Below are 27,628 nucleotides of genomic sequence, written 5' to 3'. Positions count from 1 at the left end.
TTCTGAGGTTTAAAATTACTTGTTCAGATTTTCTAAGGCGCACTCAGATGTCGCCAAATTAGTAATAAATAAAAAAGAATTTAAAAAAATTAATAAAAAGCTTGCTCTAAGAGAGACAGCTGTCATGATTTTAAAATCGTTTGCATTTTGCTATGAAATATTAATTAGATGTTTCTTTTTTTAATATTTTTTTTTTACTCTGTTGCAGCATGTTTTGTTTCTGTTCTTATTTTTAGATGTTTAAGTATGCTGTTACTATCTATAATCTGCCATTGGAAATAAAAAAAAATTAAAAAAATTTAATATTTTCCTTTATAGTTTTGACTGTCTCTCATTATCACGTTCTTATAAGTTATAAAATTACAATTTTTCGCAAATTATTTTATGCATTCCAACTACAGATTATTTAACAAAAAGCTAGAAGTGTCTGATCAGAATATATACTTCGTGACAAAATGCTTCATATTCTTTTGAAAGTTTATCAAAAATCCCTAAAGAAAAACCTTTGTTTTGCAAACATAATTAATATTAGTCAAACTATACGCAAATAGATAAAGCATTTATTTTAAATTTTAAAAAAATACGAAAATGCTCAATTTCTGGATTGCTTTTTTTTAAAAAAAAAATAGTGTTGTTTTCTTCTATTCTTTAATAGTATTTTTGAATAAAATAAATCTTATCAAGATTGTTTGTGGATATAAAAGTTGTATATAGTTCGAAATTATTATCAGCAATCTTTAAAAAAATTTTAACATATACATCGATTTTAAAAACAGAAGAAAAAGACATCCAAATGAAGACCACAGGGGCAAAGGGGTTTATGCATGTAAATTCATTTTTATTCAGAGAAAAATGATTTTGCGAGCCTCTTTACAGTGTAATAACTATTGGGGAGAACTGATTTTTCACGTTATTGATATTTCAAAACTAGTAACTCTCAAAAGGAAAAAGATTGCAATCCAATCGTGACAAAAATGAATATTAATCGTTCTGCTTCCGTGGTCTTCAAATTCTTTCTTAAAATAGATAATATAATAACAGATTTATTTAAGTACTATTGGCTAATTTGAATAAGGTGTCTATTTACATTTAATATATTTTTTCTGACACTGTGAGAGTTAGACAGTGAGGAATATTATATGCGAACAATTTTTTTCAATAAAGTTCACGAGAACAAATTTATTTCAAAATCATATTCAGAGGCCTACGAAACTATTAAAACAGTTCACACACGTGAATGTGATTGTTGTGACTCTATTGAGATTCACATATTGATAAATTTAAGTGATTATGGCGCTTACAAGACATTCAAGTGACTGGTATATGTAGAGTGGAATCAGAGCTTTAGTGAGACAAGTTACATAAAAGTATTTACGTGACATCGATGAAAAAAATACACTAAAAAGTAAACATTAGAACAGAAGGAGTATCAAAAAATACCCCAGTGACTTTAGAAAGACAAGTCGTGATACGATTCTTATATGACTTTCCAAGGGCTCAAAGTTGCAACAATGTTTCTCATTGACTTTAGTCCCTGCCATGTATAGTTGTAATTACCAAGTATCAGAAGTCACAATAAATAGTTAGTGAGACTTTTATGAAAAAGAAGTTAACCGGACGGAAGTGAGTGCAAGAAGTATTGGCTCTAGTCGCTCGGAAATTTAAATTTTTGAAAATTATAAAATTATTTCAATGCAATTATGATTCTTAAATCACGCTTAACTTTCCCTTACTCTTCGAAATAGTAAAGTCAAAATAACAATTAATGAAAGGAAAGAATTGTGGAATACTTAATAAAAACTCTTGTTAGAAAGTTTTTTTATTTATTTAAATAAAAAAAATTTAATTTGGTCAAATATTTTACTTTTCATTTTTAATAAATAGAGCATACCAAATAACTCAAACCTTTTATATTTTGTATTCCCTGAACAAATAAAATCTTCGCCATTGTTTCAAAGCTCAAAACAAACAGCAGCTACAAAAGCATTTCGATCGGAACAAAGAATTTCACCAAAGATTAGGAATTAAATTAATTCTTAATGTTCGCTTCTGAAGTAATCCACCGTAAGTATACCATGGTATTACCTAAACAGGAGATGAAAAAAAAAAACAGTCAAAGAAATTAATTCGGAAACTGAAAAGAATTAATTACTATTTTCGAGGATTTCTCGTGATCTTAATTAAAAACTTTTCCTTTGATATTTTTCTTTTTCAGATCAATGTACTTTTTTGATAGAAAAAAAAATGGCACAAGAAAAAAGAATAAAAAATTATAAGGCTTTCTTTTTCTAGCAAGTGAAAAATTGGAATTTCAAAGAGAAGATAATTTTTTTACCTCGCGTTTAAGAAAATGTTCAATAAGAAGCATTTTCAATCCTGGTCGAACATTAAAGGAAAAAATTATTGCGAAATTAATTATCGTGTAATGAATTTCTAAATGCTTGTGTAATGCACAGTCTGGAAAATAATATTGATTGTTTCAATTAAAAATAATGCAATAATGAAGAATTACATCTTATTGCTTGCAAATATATATTTTTAAAAATAGCGTCGAGGTAAATTATTTGCTTATGATACAATAACCCCTCCATAAAGTTTCAAAAGCATTTTAAAATTATTTTGTGTGCTATGAGGCAAGAATAAAAATAAAATGTGATCATGAATAACTGCTGTTCTAATTAGATGATTTTCTGATACATACTAGCATCAATCATTGGAGACCCAACTATACTGATTATTTGGTACCAAAGTTACGAAATCTTACCAGAATGACCAAACACTCCCAGCCAGGCTTTATAATTATTAATTTTCTTGAGTTTCTCTAATATTTTAAACCGGGCAAGAATTTCATTATTAATTTTTCTTTTTCGGTTATATCGTATTTTTAAGGAAAATATATATGAAACAAAACACTTATGCATGCCATTTGAGTAGAAAATAATTAATTTATTTCAAAAATTAATTACATGACTAAATTTTAAGGAATTTATATTGGGTACATAGCAACATCAAACATAAATTTATTCAGATTCCCTAACTTTTTGGGTATTTTCATTATATTTACCGATTCTTATAGATCGATAAAATTCAGTATACTGTAGCCACCCTACAGACGTTCTTCCTGTGAATTAAAGCAATTTTTTTTTTTTTTTTTTGTCTTTGGATTTTTGCCTCACACACATAGACATGTGTGCGAAAAACGATTTTCTCATATTGAATAAATATTTTATTGAATCATATGCTGCACATTCTAACCAAATACCTTTTGGAATCTTGCTGGCAGTAGCATGATTCCACACTCATAAAATTTTTGTTCGCTGCGAAAAAATCTTATCTCCATGATCTCAACTTTTTTACATTGCCGTAGATAAACCCATTTCTCACCCCCAGTGAAAATGCGCATCGAAAAAGGATAATTTTCTAGACGTTTGAGAAGCAAATCACAGACGTCAACGTGACAACACAATTTTCTTTCCATAAGAACCCACATGTCATGCTTAGAGATTAAACCAAGGATTTTTCAAATAAAGACGAAACGTCGAATTCGATAAATTGAAACTCTCAAAGATCTCTCGAGTTTTCATTCGTATTCTTGCATCAATTAATGCCTTTGTTACGTCTTCATCAATTTAAACTGGCCACCCAAAAAGCTGTGCATATTCAACATCAAAATAGCTGGATAGAAATTTTCGGAACTAAGTTTGGCGCTAGCTCACTCTCACTGTCAATACATTATCACCTACACATTGAATAATTTTTTTCTTGATTGAACAGTATTTTTACCTTTTCTTTTCATAGTAAAAGAAATAAAATATACCAAAAATTTTGCTTTTAGTTTCGCATATTTGAAACAGCACCAACGTAAAACTACTGCCTAGAATCAATCGAACTTTTTCCCAAGCAAGCTTTACTATTATATATTAGCTGTTAAATTATATAATGATTACGCGGGTTAAGTGTGAGGTTGGTTTTGAAAAAAAATATGATTAAATCCTCTGTTGAGGAAAAAACGAAATTACTTTCCGAACAACCTAATACAAAAAAATTAGCGCACCAAGCTGAGGTGCGGTAATTTTTTTGTCCATGAGTGTACACACACAGGAACGCAAATCCATTAGCTGAGAAGGAAGGAAAGTAGACCAAAAGACAAAGATTCTAGCATAACAATACAGAGAGGATCTAAGAAATGATAAAGTAGTAGACAAAATATGAATTGGCATCTTAAAAACACTGAAATATCTGGATGTTGAGTAATTTTAATAGATTGAATGTTAAGTAACTTTTGCTTTTGAAAAGAAAAAAAGAAAGCTAAAATCATTCAACGTTGTTATTCTAAAATTTGTTATTCTTAAATCATTTAAAATTCAATTATTTTACTTAATTAAGTTTTTTAAAAGCTAAAGTTGCTCAACATTGTTTTTCTAAAATTCGTTTTTCTTAAGTTTTTGTTATTCTTAAATCATTTAAAATTTAGAAAAATTCTAATAATTCTATTGATTTTTATATTCAATAGAATTATTGATACTTTATATTCCTTTAAAAAAAAAAGCTAGGAAATCTCTTTACTTTAATATCTACATCTTGAAGCAACTTAGAATCTCCCAAATACCCAATTTTCCCTTATGCTGTTTGACTATTTTGTTCCCCCACGCTATTAGTTATTCCTTTTTTTTATGTTGTAACTTATAATTTCCTTCCTCCATATCTATATTATTTATAAAAAAAAATATTTTTAGCCGAGTTTAAAGGCAAAGAGCTGGAAGCAGCTATTTCGAACTAAACACAAACAGTACGTACTCAACTTAATAAAGTCAAGCAGTTTTACAAACCAAGTCTAATGCAAAACAAGGGGAAAGAGCAATAGTATTGCTCTTTACCCTTGTTTGTTCCCCATGTACCCTTATTATAAGGTGTCTTGGAATGGTTGAACCTGTTTACCTGAGGCTATCAAAGCTCCAGAGAGGTAAGATGATAAAAATATTTTTTTTTTTTTTTCCTAGAAGAAAGCAAAATATATCTCTTAACTTCCACAGCAATGAGAGATCAGGGATGGGGTTTTAAGTTGAGCAAAGAGCTCAGAGTAACTAAATTGTACAAAACGATAAAACACAAAGGACATTATTCACACAAGATAATAAAATCAAGCAGTTCTACAAACCAAGTCTCAGGCAAACCAAGGAAAAAGGACAATAAGGCATCTTGAAGTTGCGGTTGTGCAATATTGCGACAGATTACAACTACTAAATATTAAATGATATTATTATCTAATAAAATTGTTTTTATCAACAAGTTTGGATTAAATAATAGCATGTTAAAATAAATATCTCAATTAAAATATTAAATCTAAAATTGCAGCAGTTTCTTGCTAAAAAATTAAATGTATACTTAAAATTACTTATTTTAAAAATACAAGTTTATTTTAAAACTTACTTACTTTTTGTTTTTAGTCAAATTTTTTCAAATATTATTTTATTATAATATATGAATTGCTAAAATTTAAACACATACAACAAATTAAATAAAAGCTTTATTTCTTATTTAAATGGAAACAAAAGAAACATAATATGAATGAAAATAGAAACATTGCAGATGAAACATTTTATTTGTAAAATTCATGTTCAGATTCATCCTTTTTAATATTGTTCTTATAACCCTTTTCAAAATCTTTAGCAAGGACAACATATCTATTTTCTCTAACGGCATGCATACCAGCCTAAAATGGATCGAAGAAAAATGAATTAATTATTAAAAGTTCAAAGGAAAAAAATGCAAATCAACATAAACTACACATTTAATTTTGAATTTATAAAGAACGGCACTAGTAGAAAAAATTTCTAAAAATTAGCATACATAATAAGAATATACAGTAGAGAATAGTACAAGTAACATGCACTTCATTTATGGAGAACTATATTGATTGATGGTGAATATTCATTTCAAATTAAATTAATAAATCTAAAAATTAAATAAAAATAGGTAACTTTTGCTACTACTTAAATAAAGCATTAAGCAAAATCCACAAAAGTAGACAGATGTGAAAAAATCATATGCTGATTAATGTATTTAGAAGTAAATTTGTTCACATTTTCACAATAATTTAGTTCAATACTTTTTGCCAACCTGATCGATTTATAGTCAAAATCACTTTATAAGAATATTACACTCAAATTAAATTTAATGGAACATCAATTTTGCAAAAAAAATTTCTGCAGAAGCATTACCTCACAAAAATGGACTCATATGAGGGTAAACTAAATTTAAGCAACAAAATAAAACAAAAGAGATTATGTCCTTGCAAGCTTTAATTCAAGTAAGATTTTGCCATGTGACAAATTAAACTGCTTTACTTATTCTGCCTCAATATATTATCAAAGATCAAATAATTTTAAAGACTGTTAGCAAGGTATCTTTACATAATAAAAAAGAATAAATAATAAACAAATAAGACAAAATATAAAATTGTTGAACAATTAACAAATATTTGTTAAATTACAAATGTTTCAAATACAGCAAAGATATGAACAAACAAATTAGACTTATTAGCGTCTCAGGTTAGATAAAGTGTCATAAAGATTGAATAATTCTAATAACAAAAGAAATTAATATTATATTTTTATACCCTCACAACAAATCTGAAAACAGTGTGTAATTGATTGATACTAGGGGAAAAAATCTAAATACCTCTTGACAGATTGCATTAATATCAGCACCAGATATTCTATCTGGTCTAGCTACATAATCTTCAAGATCTACTTCATCACTTAAATTCATTTTTGTAGTAATCGTAGAAAAGATCAGCCGCTTTTGTCTTCTATCTGGCAAAGGAAACTCAATTTTACGATCCAAACGACCAGGCCTAAGCAATGCAGGATCTAATGTGTCAGCTCTATTGGTAGCCATAATGACCTAAAGAAGGAGAAAAAAACTACTTTTGTACTAACATTTAAATAACAATTTTCTGCCCATATCATCATATATATATATATATATATATATAACAAAATAAATAAATACAAGAAAACACGAAGAAAGTTAAAGTAAGAAGAAAGTAAAATTATTTACTAAAAATTTCTTTATTAATTTATACAATTTTTCCATGTGCAAATCCATTTCGGGCAAACCCTGGCTAAAATTATCTACTAAAATAATTTTTCTTTGTTAATTTTTATAATTTTTCCATGTGCAAATCCATTTTGGGCATATCCGTGGCTAAAATTATTTGCAAAACAGGCAATTTATGTTTCTCTTTTCTATTTTACATTTCTTCTAAAATAAATATTTATTTTCTAAAATTATTTATGGTCAACTTTTTAAATTATCCAGCATAATATTACCTTACGCACATCTATTTCGGGCCCATCCTTGGTAACTAACAAATCAATGCACAGCATAACAAATCATTTCAGCAATGCAGTAAGAACGGCACTTTAATTCCTCTAGTTACACTCAATTTGCGCTTTTGTTTTCATATTTTGTAATCTGGCAATCTTGTTGCGAAAATATTTTTAAATCATTCTTGAAAAATTTCCCGTTCATGTAAGTGCATCTGATTTCGTTACTCGCTTTATAGATTTTGTTTTATACTTTTTATTTTATTTTCTGTTTTTACGTGTTATTTTTACTAACTGTGTTCTATTTTATTTGTTGTAATTTTTGTAAAAAAAATTTTTTTGAATGCTCCCTACACTATTGTATTAATATATTTTGCTTTGGCTACATTGATACAATATCAGAAATCACTCTTTTTTGCAGATATAATCACGTGGGCTGATGAAAAGATTATATCTTTTATCTTCCGTTTTTTTAAAAGAATTTCATCCTCTTCTTTTTTCTTTTTTAATCAGTTGTTTGTTTTGTTTTTTTCATTATTATTTTTGAGTCTTTTCTTTATTAAAGTCTGTTTATACTTAAGTAATACAATGGATAAATTGAGCATACCAAAAAAAAATTATAATAATATTAAATATATACATAATTAAAATAATAATATTTTCATACAAACTTTTCCCAGATATTTTATTTTGATAATGTTAAAATTTATAATACAATTCCTATTTTTTTTTTAATTATTAAACAGACATTTAATTTATTATACATACCTTTACATTAGTGGTTTGATCAAAACCATCCATTTGATTTAAAAGCTCTAGGAGAATTCTTTGCACTTCTCTATCAGCTATGGAAATAGAACTTAACATTAATAAAGGAGTAGGTTTTGTCACAAATATAGCCTGCACGCATTTCAAGCAAATATATGATTAGTAGTTACTATTTACTACAAAGAATTTAGAGAAAATAATTACATATTAAAAAAGAATAAAAAATAAATTAATTTCAAAAATGTAACTGGGAGGAAAAGTCATGTTTCACAAGAATTTGAATATAGATGTCTCTATTATTTTTTTTTTTTCAGAAAGAGCATATAATTATTTTAAAACTGTTTTCATAACTAAAAATATTTTATTTTTCATGTAAATTAAAAGAGTATTTTTGGCACTAAGGCAAGAAATAAAAATACATCAATTTTGGTAGGAAACAAAGAAATTACACCTGCTTTGCTGTTGAGTTACTTTCTTTAAAATAAATAAATATTATTTTTATTTAAATTCTTACAAAAATTTACTAAAATAATATTAATTTTACATTTGTAAATAATAAAAATAAAATACATCGAGATTTTATTTTTCTTACAAATGAAGATAAAGAGGTTAAAAAAAAACAAAGTTAAACTATAGCATCAATATTCCACGACTATTATGTTCTTTAACAATTTTATTAAAAAGTTTTGGCAAAATAAATAGACATACTTTTCTATAAAACAAAAAAAGGATTTTCAAAAAAACTAAAGCAAAAAAAAATTTAAACAAATCAAAAGTGCATTTTAAACACATATTTGCTTAAGAAAGAATAAACATTTAATACATATTTCAGCAATTCAGATACCAAAGTTTTAATTCAAAATTGGTTTTTCAAAATTGGTCAAAGTGTGTACACAATGAAAAATGTGAGAATGCTAAAATATTTCAAAAATGCTCTTTACCTTTTAAGTGCTACAAACAATTTCGATAAAATTTTATGGTATCCTTCATTTATAGACCTTTTATAACATGACATTCAACCATTTAAAATTATATTATACATTTAATACAGGGTGGCCACTCAAAACAGATTTCAAATTTCCCTGATTTTTCCAGGTTTTCCAGGTAAAAATCTTAAAATTTCCAGGTTTGTGTTTTTTTCCTTTATTCTTATAAAGTGTAGGATGTGTACAAGAAAAGTGTCTGTATTATAAAATATCTTATTCAAAAAAATTTTTTTTAAACATATCTTGAAAAAATTTTTATTTTTTTATTATTTTTAATGTTCTGGTACAACATTAATTTTTAAAAAATTACGACGTGGAGAAAATAATATGTTTAGCTTGCAGAATATATTGTTTTTATTGAATAATTTTAATTGTTTTTATTGAATTTAATGTGTTACTTTAAGTAGTATTTGCTCAAAGTGTACCTACAAAATGACAATCAGAATCACCAATAAAACCTTGGATAAGTATTGTTTAATATATTTTCATTAAGGAAAAGAAAACCGTTTCAGGTGATTATATATCAATAATTTTTAATAATTACAGTGGCTCCCAAAAGTGCTCACTCACTTATAACTTATATTGAAATAGGAAATAATTCAATAATTAAAATGAATATTTCACAATGGGTATTTGATAATAAGATGTGTAATCTATTCTTAGCAAAACTGCACAGAATATTTTAAAAACAAAGCAAAAGTAAATTTTTTAATCAAATAGTAACAAAAATGTTACCCCACGAAAGTCATCATACATTTAAATGTTTTGGATCTCAGAATTAAAATTATTGTCAATTGCTTTTTTTATTTAATTATTTTTCATTTAATTTTTTATTTCTTTATTAGCAATTTAGTATCAAACCTATAATAGCAAAATTAAATTTTAATTTTTGCTTGCTAACTCCATAATATTTTATTTTATCTTTTAAAAATGACCTGTGGTCGTAATAAAATAGACCAAATTTGATTATTTGTCTTCATAAGAGGTAAATCAGTAATGAATATGTTAAATTAGTTTATTGTATTCAATTGAACTGTGCAATATGTGATAAAATGCTTAAAAGAAGGACTTCATATCAGAGATTAAAATTATAAATTTTGTGGAAAAATTCATAAGTTTGCAATTGAGTGTTGCAAAAGTTTCTGTAAAAATTAAAAAAAAATATTCTGCACGAATTTCACCTGACAAAAAAAACTAGTTACACGTATTTTCAACCTTTAAAAGCTATTGTAGATGCTAAAGGAAACTCTACTAAATGTTAATTTAACGAAAAATTAGATTTACTAATAAACTGAGTTTTTTCTTTAAAAGTGTATGATGACTTTTGTGGGATAAAGTTTTTGTCACTTTTTGATGGTTGATTCCTTAAAAATAAACTTTTCCTTTGTTTTTAAAATATTTCATATTGTTATTTAAAATATTTCAGTTTTGTTAAGATTAGAACACATTTTTTATCCTTAAATATACATTCTGAAACATTCATTTTAATTAATGGATAGTATTATTTCATTGAAAGTCATAAGTGTATCAACACTTTTGTGAATCACTGTAATTACATTTCAACATAAAGCTGTACTGTATACAGTGCTTTTTATAAAATTCACTGATCATATTTTCCTTAAACCAATATCTCAAGTCAAATTTTTAAATAATGGTATTTTGAAATAGCATTTTTATTTTAAGAGATTCAGTATAAAAAAAATAAATGTCAGAACTGTAAAATTGTCTAATTTTTAGTTCTATACTCTATAGAAGAAAAAAAATAGATAAAATTCCTTAAAATTTATACTTTTTTGATTTTTTTTGTTATTTGAAATTAAAACATTTAAAGAATTCCAATCTAAACACACAGTTTTTTAGTTTAGCATAGTTAATTGTTTTTGTTTGAACAACTGGAATCTTGTACAGTGCAGAACTGAAACACTAAGTTTCGTTTTCCTTCTCTTGACTAAACACATATGAATAAAAAAAATGATATTTTATGTATATACATCATTTAATATGATATGTTTCCTATATATTCCTTAGTCATTGTCAGCTTTTTTAGGTAAAAAGAGGAATAGTTTTGAAATATCATCTCTAGAATGGAAGCAACATTTACGAACTTTCGATATTTTAATAACTATACAATTCGAATTTTGAATCAAAAAACTAATATTTACCTACAAAACCGTAAAATTTGATATTAATATATAGTTAGTTCTAAAAAAAAACTTTTTTCAAAATAAAAATATACTATAAAAGCATACCTGCCAATTTTTAATCCCTTCCATTATCATTTTTCCCAGTGGTATTAAAATGGAATTAAAACTTCAATTTTAAGCTAACAAATACATTGTATTTGAGAAAACTTGAGTTGATAACCATGATAGTAACGCATATTAATATATCTGCTTAATTTTTGTAAGAATAGTGGTGATTAAAATCATTAAAAAATTAAGTTTATAAAAGAAAACATAGTATATATTTACTACCACTATAAATATGAAAATAAAATCCTCCGGAAAATCCGGAAGAGTTGGCAGGTATGTAAAAGGTTAAAATGAAATAGAAAAAATTATCATTAATGCAAGAATTGTAACAATTTGTCGACAAACATTGCTGTTACTGATGGGGGGAAATGCGTGATTGGTTGGTTTGCTGAGAATAAATAATTTACAGATTTCTTTGAGTTCAAAAGCTTTCAGAAAAAGAGTGAAATATAAAATCTATCATTATTAAATTATAACCAACTAATTTTTAGAGAATTTAATAAAGTTAAAAATACAAAAACATATTGACTCATTTTGTCAAAATAGAAAAAAATTACCACTCTCAATTGCGAACTAACTTGAATCATTGTGAACAAACCCACAGACAGAATTTAAAAACGGAAGGAAATATCCTAATCCCGTCTTCCACATCCACCATAATCTTTGCCTTTCAAAAATTGCACAGTCCCATAGTCTGCATAGAGATCAAAGGTTTCTACATTTGCTTAGCAACCATGAGAGAATTTTATGTTGTATTCTAGTTTAACAGGGTTATAATGGAGCAAATTTTGATGAAAGCAAAGTAAGTTAATGATATTTTAACTATTTGGAGATACATTTCCGTCTAAAAAATGTGGGTATAATGGATGAAACAATTTAAATTAAGAAAATTAGCAAATAATTTAATTTAGTGAAAAATATGTAGGAAAAAATTTCCAGCCTTTCTTTAAAATTTCCAGGTTTTCCAGGATTTTATCCATATTTCCCTGATTTTTCCAGGTTTTTTCCAGTATAAAAAAAATTCCCTGATAATTCCAGGTTTTCAAGGTTTTCCAGGTGGGTGGCCACCCTGTAATAACATTATAATACCATTATGAAATTATTTATAGTGAAATGAAAAAGAAATGATGAAAATTTTAGTATATATGGAAGTATATATGGATTCCATTGTGGAAAAAATTTGGAATCCACTAGTCTAGACGAACATTCAGAGGATTGAATGTATTTCAGTAAAAAACTTAAAATATCTCCGAAAATAATAAGATACAAGTATTTAAAAGAAATGCATCAATATTGTAATTTAAACTACAGACTTAGTTTTTTTAAAAAATATAATAATAAATAAATAGTTGTTTTTCAATTACCTCCAGTTTGAGCATCAAAACGTTTAGTAGCTATAGCATCAATTTCATCAATAAATATAATGGCTGGTGCATTTTCTCTTGCAAGTCTAAACACATCCCTTACCATACGAGGACCTTCACCAAGATACTTCTGAACAAATTCTGATCCAACCACTCTAATGAAGGCAGCTGAAAATAAATGAAATTGTTAGTTCATTTAAAAACATGATTTACATTTAAATTTGTAGCAAGAGCTAAAAAAAACTGTTGGAAAGCCAGGAATTTGTCAGTCAAATAAACAGTTTACTATATATGAGTGTTATGTAAGATTTCACATCATTTATCAAAGAAAACTGGCTCTGGAAAAAAAAAATGTAAGCTTCAAAATGTGCAAAAATAATAAATAAATAAACTAAAAACATTTGGGGATAAAATGCATGTTCTAAAGAAGTGTGACACATAAATCATTCCCATTTATTTCAAATATCATTCCAAGGTTTCATTGCCAAGATGAAATATAATTCAGGAAAAAAAATTTAAGAAATGTTATACAGAACCCAGAATGTTCCAAATTTAATTATAAATTAAATAAAAACAATGTGAAGTTTTCCGTTTTTCCAAAGTTAGTTTTAGTAGCCATCTTAAATTTTTAGAGTAAATGAAAAGTACACATTTCTACCCAGACAAGTGAGATATTGCTTCCAATGTATTTCAATGAATCATATTCCAGTGTAATCATTTCAAGTAGAATCTAATGAAACCAAACCCACATTGATAGGACAACTAAACTAAACTCAGTGGTGCGACAGCCCATAGAGGGCCAAGGTCTACTGTGCCCATCTCAGTTTTCTTGACCTTGTGCTCTGGGGTGCAGGAGCAGATGTTCCGGTTTCTCAGCAAACATGGAACCCCCAGTGTTTAGTCCCCAAGCATCCCAAGGTACTCATTTTATCAACCCATTGAAAGGATGAAAGGCCGAGTCATCCTTGCTGGTCTAATATTGATGTACTGATATTATTGACAACTATTAATCTCATTGATAGGACTAATAGTTCATAAATTATAGAAGTTTCTATGTATATAAAAGGTACACTTTTGAACTTATCAATCCACTTGACATTGTTACATAACCAAACAATGCATAATTCTACATAGTTTTTCGTTCTTTTTTTTAACACTAAATTGAATGAGATCAGAACCAAGTCTACAGAATTAATGATTTAGATGCTAGAAAAGCTATAAAGGTTTAATGCACAATTATTTATATATAACTATTTACGTGTCTGATATCTCCATCTTGATAATTTAGGCAGTTTCTTATGCATTTTTTAATGCAAAATTCAATAAATTATAAGAGTTATTAATAGATCCAGCCAGGTTTAGCAAGTTTTTGACAATTGACAGTTTTAAATGGACTTAATTATCATGTCAAAACCTCTTTTTGACATAATTTTTGAAGATTGACCGAAACCCAAAATTTTGGAATAGAAAATAATTATTAGCTACTGTAAATATGAAGTTATCAATATATTATGTTCCTTAAACATTTAGAAAATAATTTTAATCATTTTTTTTTTTTTTACTTCAAATCAACTTTACTTACTAAGATATTCTAAAAATAATGTGGCCGTCTAAATTTTTACTGCACTCACAAAAATTCCAAAGAAAATCATATCAAAATTATTTAGAATTCAAATAATTATTTCAAGATATATAAATTAAGATCAGAGAAAAAAAATATTAAAATCACAATGAATAATTTAAAAAAAATAACTTTAACATAGACATCACACATAGCAGATTTAATGGAATTTTGAAAGTAAATTTAAAAATCTCCTGAAATGGAAATGCAAGCTATAATCACCTAGATCAGAAGATAAAGATTGAAATCAGCTTTTAAAACAAAATTTTAATATGTTTTAAAACAATTTAACAAAACACATAACAGTAAAGCTTACCAGTTGTGTGATGAGCAACAGCTTTTGCTAACATAGTTTTTCCACATCCAGGAGGACCATACATCAAAACACCACGAGGTGGATCAATACCTATCTGTTTATATAATTCAAAATGTGTCAAAGGCAATTCTACTGCTTCTCTTATTTCTTGCTTTTGTATATCCAAACCTCCTATGTCAGCATATGTTTCACTCGGTTTTTCATCTATCAATAATATTAAATATTAGATTGTTGATGATAAAAAAATAGAATAAAAAAAAAAATTAAAGGTCATTAACCCTGCACAATTAAATAATTTTAATAAAAAAGCAGTATATTATGTATTATATGCAGTATACCTTATGAATGTTATTATAAAGCAAAATAAAAAATAAGTTTCAGGTTAGAAACAATTTAATTAAAAAATTGATGCCTTCTAGTGCACCTTTTTAACAAAAATGACAATTTATATCGCAAATGAGAAAAATTACAAATATATTTACAAAAATGACAATCTTACTTTTGTATGTTAATTTTTGTTGCTCTATGCCTGGAAATGCATCACTTATTTTCTTTAAATGAAGGATTTGTGGCAATATAATGATGAGCGACATTTTTAAATTATTCAGGTGAGTAATTTTTTGTAAAAACAAAAAAAATTCTATGCAGTCAAAAAATTTTTTGAACAGTCCGCTATTATCTAGTTAAAATTGCAGAAACTCTTCAACTGAAAATAATATTAAGAAATACTTGATGAAAAATATAAGCTTTTTGAAAACGTGGTTACGCACATCAAACTAATTGTGACTTTAAATGACGCTTTTATTTTCCAACAGTCTTCCTCATTGAATAGCAAGGGAAGAAGAAATTTTTATACTCAAGAAAGCACCAACTTAATCAGCCAGAAAAAGAACAAACAAGTATAACAATACAAATTATTTATTTAAAACTTATATGTTTTACAGAAGATGATTTTTAATAACGTGCTATCAAAAAAATAGTTTTAATATTCTTTAGTAATTATAACTCCAAAAAGGCGCAACTGCAACACTTCAGAATTTGAGAATTAGATATAAGCTTTGATTTCAATACATACAAGCTTCTTCTTAAGATAATTTTCAAGAGGTTAAAAAAAAAAGATTTCGTAATTAAATATTTGAAAATTGCTTCAACAAAACAGTTACATTTATTGAGTAGGTATTAAGTCAAGTCTTAGAAGTCAGATACTTGGTAAAATTAAGTTTGTTAATATCACGACATTTCAGTAACATAATAATCAAGTATTTTTAATCAAACTGATAAGACATAAATCAAATTGCATTCCTAAAGTTTTTTAAGATTTTGGTAGGGTGAAAAAACTCTAACACCTGACTTATTTTATAAATGAAATGCATTCCTAATAATAAAAAAAATTTTAAAAAAATTTTGTATTATTGTTTATTTTGCTTCTTAAATTAAATGTAAGGTAATTTAAAAAACAAAATAATTAAATTAAGTTAGTTAAATGTAATTGAAAACAGAAAGTAGTTACCTTTAATTCTAATAGTTCAAACAGGTTACAAAGTAGACATGAATTTTAAAAAACATATTTACCTCACTTTTAGAAGAAAGAAAACATAAACATAGTTTAAAATGAGCTAAAAGCAAGATTCAACTCCATTATTTTTTTTTTTAAATTAAATTTTTTAAAAAAGATAATAATAAATTTATTTAATTGATATATATTTACATTTTATTCAACTCCATTATTTTTTTTAATTAAATTCTTTAAAAAAGATAATAATAAATTTATTTAATTGATATATATTTTCATTTTATTTTTGTTCATTTATTTTTTTAATAAAAATAAACTAATATTTGTTCGAAATTAAAATCTGAAAAGTAATTTAGTACATGCATATAGTTAAAATTTGTCAGAAGTAACAGTATAAATATTTGTAATGTAGGGTAAACCAACTAGTGAAGGAACACTACCCAGTGAAGGAACATTTCATATATATTGATTAAAATAAGAATTTGAAAGTTTTTCTTTAGATTGATTGATAACAATAGCTTACTGCCGAACAATAGGAAGTTATCTAGCAATGTTTTGGATTACCTGGTCAAATAGACTTCTCTGGAAAAATTTTTGAATTTGTGATTATCTCTGCAACACCTTGTTTCTTTGAAAAAATTATAAGGCGAGTGTATGTATTTATATGCTTGAAGTGGAATTAATTGCATGTAATAGTTTTATTTTTCTCACTGCGAAAAAGAGAAGTCAAAATACAGTTATTGAAGTTACGTTTTTTTTTTTTTTTTAAGCATCATAGCATAATAAAGTACTGAGATAAGGGGGTGTTAATTCACTGGATCACCAAACGATGAAAAACCAGTGAAGGAACAAGTGTTCCTTTACTGGGTTTTTTTCTAAGTTAATGAAAATAAAAGATAAACTTTAATTTTCTTGTACCTTTAGTGGTGTTCCGCATCAAAAGTATGTTAAAAATACTAAAAACAACTTCTAACCAGTGAGGGAACAGGCATGTTCCTTTACTGGGCATAGATTTCCCAGTGAATGAACAATATGTGTTAATATGTTGACACTTTAATTTTCAATTCATGATTACAAAAAAAAGTTAACATTTTCCAAGTATTTATATGTTATAATTTCAAGAATAGGTTTGTTTTTAAATATTTGCATGGCTTATAAATTCATAAAGAGCATTAAAAAATAACCAAAATTAAGTGTTCCTTTACTGGGTGTTCATTCACTGATAAGAGCTGTTCCTTCATTTGATCTTCTTGCAACTTGTTATTTGAACCTCCAAAACTTTAAAACAATATTATGTAAGATCTCTACAATTTTTTTTACATAATTTGCAATTAGTAACAAATATGTTGACACTGAAATTTAACTAAAATTATGAATTTTGAAATTAATATGATTTTTTAAAAGACAAGCAAAGCTTAAGTGTTCCTTCACTGGTTAGTTTACACTAGTTATTATCAAATCAAATTTGAATTGGAGTAATGAAATTTTACATAATTTGATACATATTAATCACACACATAGATTTAATTTCATTTCCAAAATCATAACAATTAATAATTTATAGCTAAAATAGAAAGTAACAAAATATTATGAACAATCATGCAACAGTTTCAATGTAAAACTAAAAATGAGCTAATATAATTAAAATGAACTGCAAATAACTTTCATTTCATCTAATATAAGAGCTTAAAGTTGATTTAATATAATAAAATAAATATAAGCAACTGTGTCAAAACAAATACCTGCTCTTAACATAGATATGCTGCTATCAGCTTCAGGAGGAAGAACATCAACTAAAGCATTACTATGCTTATGTAAAGCTACACTTGAGCTAGGTTTTAACAGTTCTCGGTCAATGGTAGACAAAATACGGACATAATAATTGGATCCTAAAATAAGTATTAAAAAAATTTCGACATAATTATCAGATTATACAAACAAATATATTATTAAAATGAACACATATTATAAACTGTATAAATCAAATCACTGAAAATAAAATATTGATTAAGACTTTGATTAAATTTGAATTATACTAGAAAAATTGAGGGGAAGCAGTTGAGCTTCTAATTTATGAAAAAATCAATAGAATTTGCAAATTATTAAAGCTATAAATATATAAAATTAAGAGAAATATTACAAACAATTATTAAACATTGTTTGAAATCAATATACATTACCTAATTGAAAGTAACAAATATTATAATAAAATTTATTTGATTTTAATTCCATCTTCATTGTAAAAAGAAAAAAAGAACATCCACAAGAAAAATAAATATAAAAATTCACTGTCATAATAAAAATCAATATAAATGCAAATATAAGATAAATTTTTAAGTAATTAGAAATAACTTTCCATCTAAAGCAAAGCTATTTAAAAACAACTTGATACTCTCATCAAAATAGAATGTTTAACAAAAACGCAACAAAATGTTTTACCCAAAAATGTTTTAATATTCTTATTACCTGTAGTTGACCCAACTATTCCAGTATTTGGATCAACAGCTTCCAGGAATTGACCAATAACTAAGGGCACACTTTGAATTCGTTTAACTTCTTCTTGAGCATGCAGATACTCCTTTTTCAAATTCTTCTGTTCATCTTTAATATACTCTTCTTGTACTTCTAAAAATTCTAACTGCCTCTGCAACTTCTAAAAAAAGAAATTAAAACTTACAAATTGCAAAAAAAAAAAAAAAAAATTAAGTAAATATTAGTAATATGAAATATTTGGGATAAGGAAAAATATTGCACATAGGATAATGAGAGGACAAAAACACATTTTTGATACAAAATTATTCCTAAAATTGAAATATATACCATGAATATAAATAATTACAAAAAAATTAACAAAATTATTATTCCATAATTAAATGATAATGTAATAATATATCATTTTAGTAGTTTAAAACATTATTGATTGGAAAATTTGAGATTATTCTCTTTTTTCCAGTGAAATGAACTTATTTTAAATTAATATAACTATAATTTAAAGCATAAAATACCTATCAACATGTGTAGTTAATTATTGTACAAATAATAACTTTTTATAATAAATAATAATATTATACAAATAATAATATTTATTTATTTGTAAAAAAACATTTATTTGAGAATTCTAAAATGAAAAGAGATCAAAAACTTTCAATCTTTTAAAAATTATTACCCTTATATTAATTATTAATATGCTAAAAATAATTTTTTCATGTAATGTATCAAAATTATTATTCCTTATGATTGATTTAAATTTGTTTCAAGTATTTTGTAATAATATTTAATCAGCAATTTAGATAATTTGGTTTTTGCCGGTTTTTACCAGTTTTTGCCACTGTCCTGGCAAAAAACCCTTTTTGCCGGCAAAAACTCCAACCCTGACAGAATCTATATCTGATTTTTAAATGTTAGGACATATGGAATAAGCCCAGAAGCAGAAAGTGCCTAAAACTGTGACGTACATCGCAGACCAAACGAAGTCCTCCCGCAGAACAATTTGTATCTTGAATAAGTAACAGCACTTTTCTGCAAATCCCCCCCCCCTCCTGCGTCCGGTAGTCTTGCAGAACAATCCCCAACCCTAATCTCATATTTTCTTCTGTAGACCATAATGACCTGAAGGTTTAAAGGAAATTAATGAATTAGCTTTTGGCTAATTCATTAATTACATTTTTATAAAATGGGTGTATCAGTTTTAGTAGACAGCAGGAGAAATCGATCACCATTTTTATCAAGAGAGCTTCTAAAGCAAGCCGTAAAAGAATTAAATTCAGAGATTTCCAATTTCATAAAGTTCATGACTTTTATATTTTCCATTCCCATTTCAGAAGCAGTTTGTGAATCGTCGGGATCCACGATTGACAGAATTGCTTCTAAAAGACCAAATGCTTGCGATGGAGATGAAGAAGTTTTTGGAACAACGGACCAGCGAATGTTTGTATTTGCAAATGGTGCACTATCTGGGCACTTGTCTCTTCGAAAGATTTTTAAGGCAGCCCTTTTTTTTAAAGTTCGGACCTTCATATAATAGGCATTTTATTAATAATTCATCATCATCAACAAAATTTTGTACTTCAAAAGTGATTGAAAAAGTAACAAATCAAGATTGTTTGACTTGGTTTAAAAAATAATGTAGTGTATCTGAATATGATCCTTTATTTAAATAAATTAAAATATAGTATTTTAACAAAGAGTTGACTTTTTTTTTGCTGTGATTGCTTGCAGAACATTTGTATAAATTAATAAGTCCTGTTGCGGAACATTTGAAAATATTCTGCTCATGAGGGTATAAGTAACTATCTGTGACTGGCTAAATAAAAAAAAAGAGGGGAGTCAACAAGGAAATTTTCATTAGCCAGATTTTAAAAATAAAAAGGTATATTATTTTTTTTCTTACTTTTAAAACTAATCCTGACTATTTAAAATATATTTGTGAGGCACATATTGCAAAATTGGTGTTAAATATCCATACATTTTTTGAAAAACACTTGATCTTAAAATCTATGATAGCTATACTTTGCAATTTTATCAAGTAATTTATATTTTAAGGCAAAACAAACATTTTATACTATATAACATACTATATATAACTTTCAAAAAATTTAAATGGTGTTTCCTCAGTATGGCAAGAAAAAAAGAATAAAGTTTTGTTCCTCAAAATTTATTCCTGTAACTTTTTAAATGAAAAAAAAATTCAGTTTTAATTTAATATTAAAGAAATATAAATATAACTTAGTTTCTGGTCTCTCAGCTGAAGAGAAAAAAACATACCTAATGAAGGTAAAATATCACACTACATAGCAAATATAATTAAATTTCAGAAATAATTGATAGCAAAGACTTGTTGCTAGCAAAAGAAATTAAAAAATAATAATTTTAATTATATTAAATAACATATAAGGGGAAAAAAGTTTTTATCCTTCTGTTAGTAAAATGTTTTCCTTTCAATAGTTATCAACTAGAGATGATATGAAAAGATTAAAACACTTAAAATTACAAAAAGTGTTTAATGTTAAAACATTTCTTTTTATTTATTTATCAAATTATGAAAAAAAAAGAGAGAGGAAACATTAAAAATGATTAAAAGATGTAATAAGCAACTATCAGCATCATTATTCATTATACACAGAATTCTTTGCCAATGTGTATTTACACAGACAGAAGTTTCTGTTTCCATTAAGCTTCTTGGAAAGTATATATTGATTATTTGCATTGCATGTATTGTGACATTTCTTATGATAAGACCTTCTTGAAAAGGTTAGGTCTCTACAAACATATTTATCCATATCTTTAAATTTTTAAATAAAAAACTAATGAACATTCAAAATGCTAAAAAATTATTATTTGCTTTTATGATAATAAATGATCAAACCACAATCAATCATTAGAATAGTAAACAAGAATCATTCAGTCAAATTATATTAAGTATAAAAATGGAAATTGAAACAACTTTTTTTTTAATTAAAAATAAATCGTGATAAATTCATACCTTGTACTTTGTGTACAAATCATCAATATCAAAATCATCAGGGGATGGAGCAGTAATATGTCCTGAATGTTTCTGATCACCAATAATATCTTCCTAAAATAAATAAACTATCTTTAATACTTGTTATATGATAACTTCGAAAAATGTATGTGAAAAGATGAATTCCTTGTTAATTACAAAACTTAAACTACTCTTTAATCCCGCATAATTTTTTCTAAATTTCTTTCTATTACCAGAGTTTCTAAAGTTCCTTAAAATTCTACATTATTATCAATTTATTATAAAAAAAATTCAAAATTTTTATCAAAGCATAAATATTCATTTAAATGAAGTTTAAATATAATGAAGTTTTGCTATTTTTTGGTTAGCCAGGAGCATATAATATAGGGTGACCCGGGGTAATTCACGATCACTCTGTTTCTGGGGTAAATAATGATCACCTAAGTTTTATTTTAAAAAAATTATTTTTTTTTAAATTTGAGACATGGACAAGAAAGCTTGTACACTTTACTAAAGTATAACTACATTTAGTTAATAATAGTTTTTTGTTTAATCTAACAAAATAAGTAGGTATCTTTTAAACTGCTTTCTGTATTTTCCATTTCAAAGATGGGTTTCAAAATGTGCACATTTCTGCAAAGATATACTTACTTCAAATGTTGTTTATATCATTTATTGTTCTTTTGTCAATTATGTGAATTGTTTTTAAAGAAATTCAGTAATTTTAATCCTATTGGGTCATATTAAGTTTATGATTAGTTGTTCTACTTGTCGGAAATTTTTTTTGACAAATTTAATACATTGAACGATAAAAAAGGTACTATTCTTGAAGAGAATTGGTAAAATATTATTTAGAATTATATATGTTGTTTACTATTATATGTTCTTTACTGTTATAGCAGGCGTACGACTGTAGAGGTAAAAAAAAAAAACTTTGATAGCTGAGAGCGGATATATGACTGGAAAGGTAAAAATGCTTTTGTGGCTGAAAGTAGACGTACGAATGCAAAGCGTTCATTACAATTTTTAACTTTTTATAAAAAGTATTGAATTTATACATTTTGAACTATATTTTACTAAAAATCCAGTTGAAATTTGGGTATTATTCTATGTTTGAATATGAAGCTATTCCTTAAAGTTCCTAAATTCCTTCTCTTAATAATAAATATTTTGAGTTACTTTCTTTTTCTTTGATATAAAAATAGTGTAAGCTTTTGTTTAATTGTTTCACATCTACTGTAAACATTATAATTGATTATAGGAAACTATATCAAATGTTTCCCCCTACAGATGGGGTAATTATTGATCACTGGGGTAATTCCTGATCATTGTCATTTCTTCTTATAAATAGTTTAAAAAATAGCTAATAAATAGTTAATTTTCTTTTCTTAAATAACAGTTCATATTTATTAAGTGTAACAACTATAAAATATATTTTAACTATAATCACAAAATTTGTTTTTAACTGTATACAAGACAAATGTGCTCTGATATGCACCATTTCTGTCTTACCTTGCTTCTATCTTAATTTTATGTGAGTGTACATTGTTAGAATAATTTTTAAGTTGATAAATTAACCTAAAATAAATATGGTGAGAAATTATAAGCCTAAAAAGGATACTAAGCTTCTAGAAAGCAAAAATAGTGAATTTCTTTTAATGATTGAAAATGAAAATTTTAGTGTGAGAGCTGCTGCCAGAGCTGAAGAGTTAATCTTTATTCCTGCTTAAAAATAACACGTTTTATTAGCAGCTTAAACATATCTTTTTGGTTTATTTGTTTGATCTTAATGTCTTATTTGTTAATTACCATTGTAAAATTATTTTTAAACAGCCCATTTACTATAAAAACTGGTGATCAGTAATTACCTCAGAAATGATCAAGAATTACCACGGAAATGATCAAGAGAAGGGGTAATTCCTGATCACTAAAAAGTTAAGATCTTTTAAATTCTAATTAGATTTTCAAACAAAAGAGGGTAGAATAGGACTCATCTCATATAGCTTCAAACTTCCAGCAAATATTAAAATTCTATCTTGAATAGTTTTTTCACAAAATAGATGTTTGCATTTTTTGATCAATAATTATCCCAGGTCACCCTAGTCCTGACAATATTTATTTATTTTAGCTATTTTATTTTTTATACAGTACTTACATACTAACGCCACCGCAGCAGATTTGATCCTGATACAGGAGTTCATACACAAACAGCTGAGAGAATGTGGGGCAGTGCAAAAATGGAGGAACAAGAGAAGAGACATAGGGGGACAACAGGACATCATTTGGAATCTTATTTATTAGAGTTCATATGGCGACAGCATCAGGTGAAAGAAAATAGACTGCTTTGAATCTATGTTAAACTCTATATTGGCCCATTTTGCACCGAAATCAGATTGACTACATTCATTTTAAATAAAGTGTGTTGAATTTTGAAAGTGTTTTGATTTTAAATAAAGTGTTTTATTTCGTGATTTCTCACAAAAATTTTAGGTGCAGATTGGCGACACTAAAAAACCGCCAAATCTATAGCTGCGGTGGCGTTAATATGTAAGTGCCTTTTAATTTAAACATATAAAAATTAAATTAAAAAAAAATTTACAAATATCAATTAATATTCTTACGTTTGGGTAATTGAAAAGCAGCAAAGTTTTACTCTCAATAAAAACACTACTTATGCATTGATATCACATTAAATAAGAAGGCTAGTATAAGAATTTTGAGAGAAAAAGGACTTTGCTTTTATACAATACGGCGATATGTTAGCGGTCATTACCTTCATAAAAGAACTTCCTAACTAGCAAAAATTTAAATATATTTATGTTGTGGTTTTCCCAGTGTGTAAATTTCAAGTAGGTCCCTTTCCGCAAATTTTTTTTTCTTTCAAGTTTCTCAGAAGCCATAAAACATTGATAAACCATTTTTTCGAAGATATCGATAAAAAATCTTAACAATTCACAATTGATTAGGTAAAACTACCAATAGACGTTTTACTTGCAGTACTACTGCTTACTAACTTGCAAATACTTAGGTTTCACTTGAATATTTCACAATAAGACAGAGTTAACATTAAGTCATTAAAGCAAATTTAAAAATTAGCAATCACAACATGAAATCATTTTTCTCACTCAATAATAGAAAAATTTACATGAGTACTTAGCTTACTAATATAGCTTCATTTAACAAAAAATTCATATCAACAAATACATAAGTGAGAATAATATCTATCTATATATACATAGATAGATAGATATTAAAACGCATGCTTGAAACTTGTTGAAGAAATTAGGAAAAAATACTCGCAAAAAATATTCCATTTAAATATTACAAAAGTTAAATGATACGCTTTGCTTGGATCTGAGAAAATAATACAATGTAAAAAGAGACACAGAAGAAGTATTATTAGAACTGCATTAAAAACCTTAAAAGATACCTTTTCGATTACAGTAATGCCGATTTCTTCCATTTTATTGACAAAAAACTACTTTATTTTTAATTCTTAATGACGGTAGTTTACAAAATAAAAACATAAACGAAAATTTCATTTAAGATGAATCATGCAGAAGTTTAGCTGTAACCATACTGACAAGATATTTCTGCTGACAAATACTAATGGTGCATTTCCTTTGCTGCAATTTTATGCCATGAAAATCAAATGACTGGATCATAAATGAGAAAAACTAGTCTTTGATTTAATAAAGGAACTTTTTTATTTGTGACTGTAACTGTTAAAAAAATCTTGGAAATGTCATTTGTTTACGTTTGTGCTAAGATCTATAGTTGTAAGATATAGCATAAATGTTACAATCATTTGATTTATGTTAATATAAAAATTATTACAAAATGAAACTTTTTCATAAATTCATAGAAAGAGATGGAAGTGGGTATGTTATATTAAGACATGATTTTGTTTTTATCTGCTATATTTGTTTTAATGATTAGGTCAATGAAAAATGTATTCTTTAAGTGTATTTGTTAATACTACTTTAAGAAAATAATCTAATCATATTTACGGATAAAATGGCATAAATAACTATTTGTTTTCCTTGTTTAAAGTATCTCTCGTGAACTATTTATTTTCAGCCTTATATTACCATGACAGCGAATTCAGAATGAAAAAGGAGATTTTCATAATAAACGAGATCATCGAAATCTTTATTTATTATACATTTTTAATAAGGCAGATGTTTAAAAATGTGATACCACAAAAAAACTAGTTGAAGCCCTATTGTTTGCTGATGTCGTTTCACATTTTATTATATTCAATAAGTTGTGTTGGAGTTCAAAAATAGGAAATGCCCTATGCCAAAAAAGTCTTGGCAACTTAAGGAAAGTCTTGTAAAAAACTGGAAAGAAATGAATGGTATTTCTCACAGCCATCCCAGCACAAACCTCTACATGTTTTTTTTATTTTTTATTGCAGGTTTAAAATACATTTAATTATTGGCGAGTAATGTTAATGCAACAGATAATAATACATTTTTTTCCCAAAATATATGTTTCTATGTCATATATCAGAACATTGATTGACGTAGGAATAACGTTTACTGATATTCATCACCCGTAAATGTTTTAATATAATTCTCCTACTGAAACTACCTAACATTTCAAACTGCAAATTGCTTTTATCTATTCAACTTCAAGGTGTTTGTCAGTGCTATTTTATTAAAGTATTTCCTCAACAGTCTGTTGTGCCCCATGTACGTCAAAGTTAAGGCTTCACTATTCTGTGACTAATAGCACAATGGTTGCAATATATTTAGCTTTGCACATTACCTTCCTTTTTGTTCAAAACAAGTTATTTTCCTGATCTGATTCCTACATCCAACAAGAATAGAACTTCAACCATGCATATATTTATAATCCGACATAGGAATAGATTAACCTTAAGGGACAGACATTTTTTTTTTTGGATTAATAAAATGAACATAGATAGTCTAAGCACTAATAGATTAATAAAATTAAACAATAGTGGACAAAGTTTCTACTTTCAAAAAAGGTTTCCGTTTTCTGATGCTTTATCTTTCATTTTATCCATAATTTTGAGTAACATTGCTAAAGAAAAACATTCACCTAAAAATCCTTATTTATTCTTATTTTGGTAATATTATTTTTACTGACATGTATTAAAAGAGGCTGTTCGCTAGACTTAGATAAAAGTAGAAACCTGAAAAAACACAACTTCTGCAAGCTATTTATTGACTCTTGCAACTAATTTCGACCCTTTTGTCGCAAAATAAAATTTGTTCAAAATTCATAAGCGTTTTAAGTTTTATAAAACTCTATATTGCTTATTATGCATACTATGATATATTTCCTGTAATGTAGCAGTTTTTTGAATTTGAACATATCTAACTAGTTATTGACTTACCTTCAGCTTTCGAAGTCTCAAGCATTTTTCATTGCTAATATTTGATAAATGTTTTTATAAGAATCAGTTGCTTTTTTGCACTATTTATTTTACTGTATAATAGTAAAAAATAAATATTGACTGCTGAGTAGAAAAGAGATGATATAGACTCCGTAAAAGAATTTTTTTATGATGATTACAATACCAAAAAGTTTTCCACAATAGTGAAAAATTTTCTGCAAATGAAATTCACGCATTCATATATATTATTCATGTCTGTTGTCCACCTATGCCAAATATGCAATATATCCCTTTTGTTAGAAAATTTAGGAAACAAGTATCGAAATCATTGATTTAAAATTTATAGCTGCCAACTCTACTGGTTTTTCCAGTAGACTACTGGATTTTGTGAGTTTCTCCTGGTCTACTGGCTTAGTAAAAATTCTGGCTCTTGTTCATTTTAGTAAAGTTTCCAAAGAATTCGCTTTTAAAATAGAATTTTGGCACAGATTATTGCTTCTTGAATGTTATATAGTTATCACTAATACATAATGAAGCTAGCCTAATTTATAAAATTCTTTTAGCTATTTTTGATGAGTCAAATGCTTATTACTATTAAAAATTGTGATTAAACATAAGACATAACAT

General features: G+C 26.4%; 2 protein-coding genes across 2 annotated transcripts in view; one reads left to right on the top strand and one right to left on the bottom strand.

Moving 5' to 3' along the window:
• Positions 1 to 5,509: 5,509 nt before the first annotated feature.
• On the bottom strand, positions 5,510 to 25,379 carry LOC107455375 (26S proteasome regulatory subunit 6B). Its single transcript, XM_043045391.3, has 9 exons — positions 25,064 to 25,379; positions 21,634 to 21,726; positions 18,618 to 18,804; positions 17,894 to 18,040; positions 14,639 to 14,842; positions 12,702 to 12,869; positions 8,100 to 8,176; positions 6,682 to 6,906; positions 5,510 to 5,713 (listed from the first exon to the last, which is right to left on the bottom strand). Exons 1-9 carry the CDS (start codon positions 25,094 to 25,096, stop codon positions 5,600 to 5,602), a joined length of 1,248 nt encoding a protein of 415 aa, XP_042901325.1. The 5' UTR covers positions 25,097 to 25,379; the 3' UTR covers positions 5,510 to 5,599.
• Positions 25,259 to 27,628, top strand: part of pelo (pelota mRNA surveillance and ribosome rescue factor) — a 26,266-nt gene continuing 23,896 nt past the window's right edge. The window contains exon 1 of the mRNA XM_087157508.1: positions 25,259 to 25,514. Within this exon, the coding sequence (XP_087013634.1) occupies positions 25,474 to 25,514 (41 nt within the window). The 5' untranslated portion in view covers positions 25,259 to 25,473. The remainder of the gene's footprint in view (positions 25,515 to 27,628) is intronic.

The sequence above is a fragment of the Parasteatoda tepidariorum genome, chromosome 2 (assembly GCF_982258835.1).
Source record: "Parasteatoda tepidariorum strain Cologne lab strain chromosome 2, Ptep-v5.0, whole genome shotgun sequence".
NCBI classification, from domain to species: domain Eukaryota; kingdom Metazoa; phylum Arthropoda; class Arachnida; order Araneae; family Theridiidae; genus Parasteatoda; species Parasteatoda tepidariorum.
Note: the sequence above shows the minus strand (reverse complement) of the source record. Positions and strands in the feature narration are given on the sequence as shown.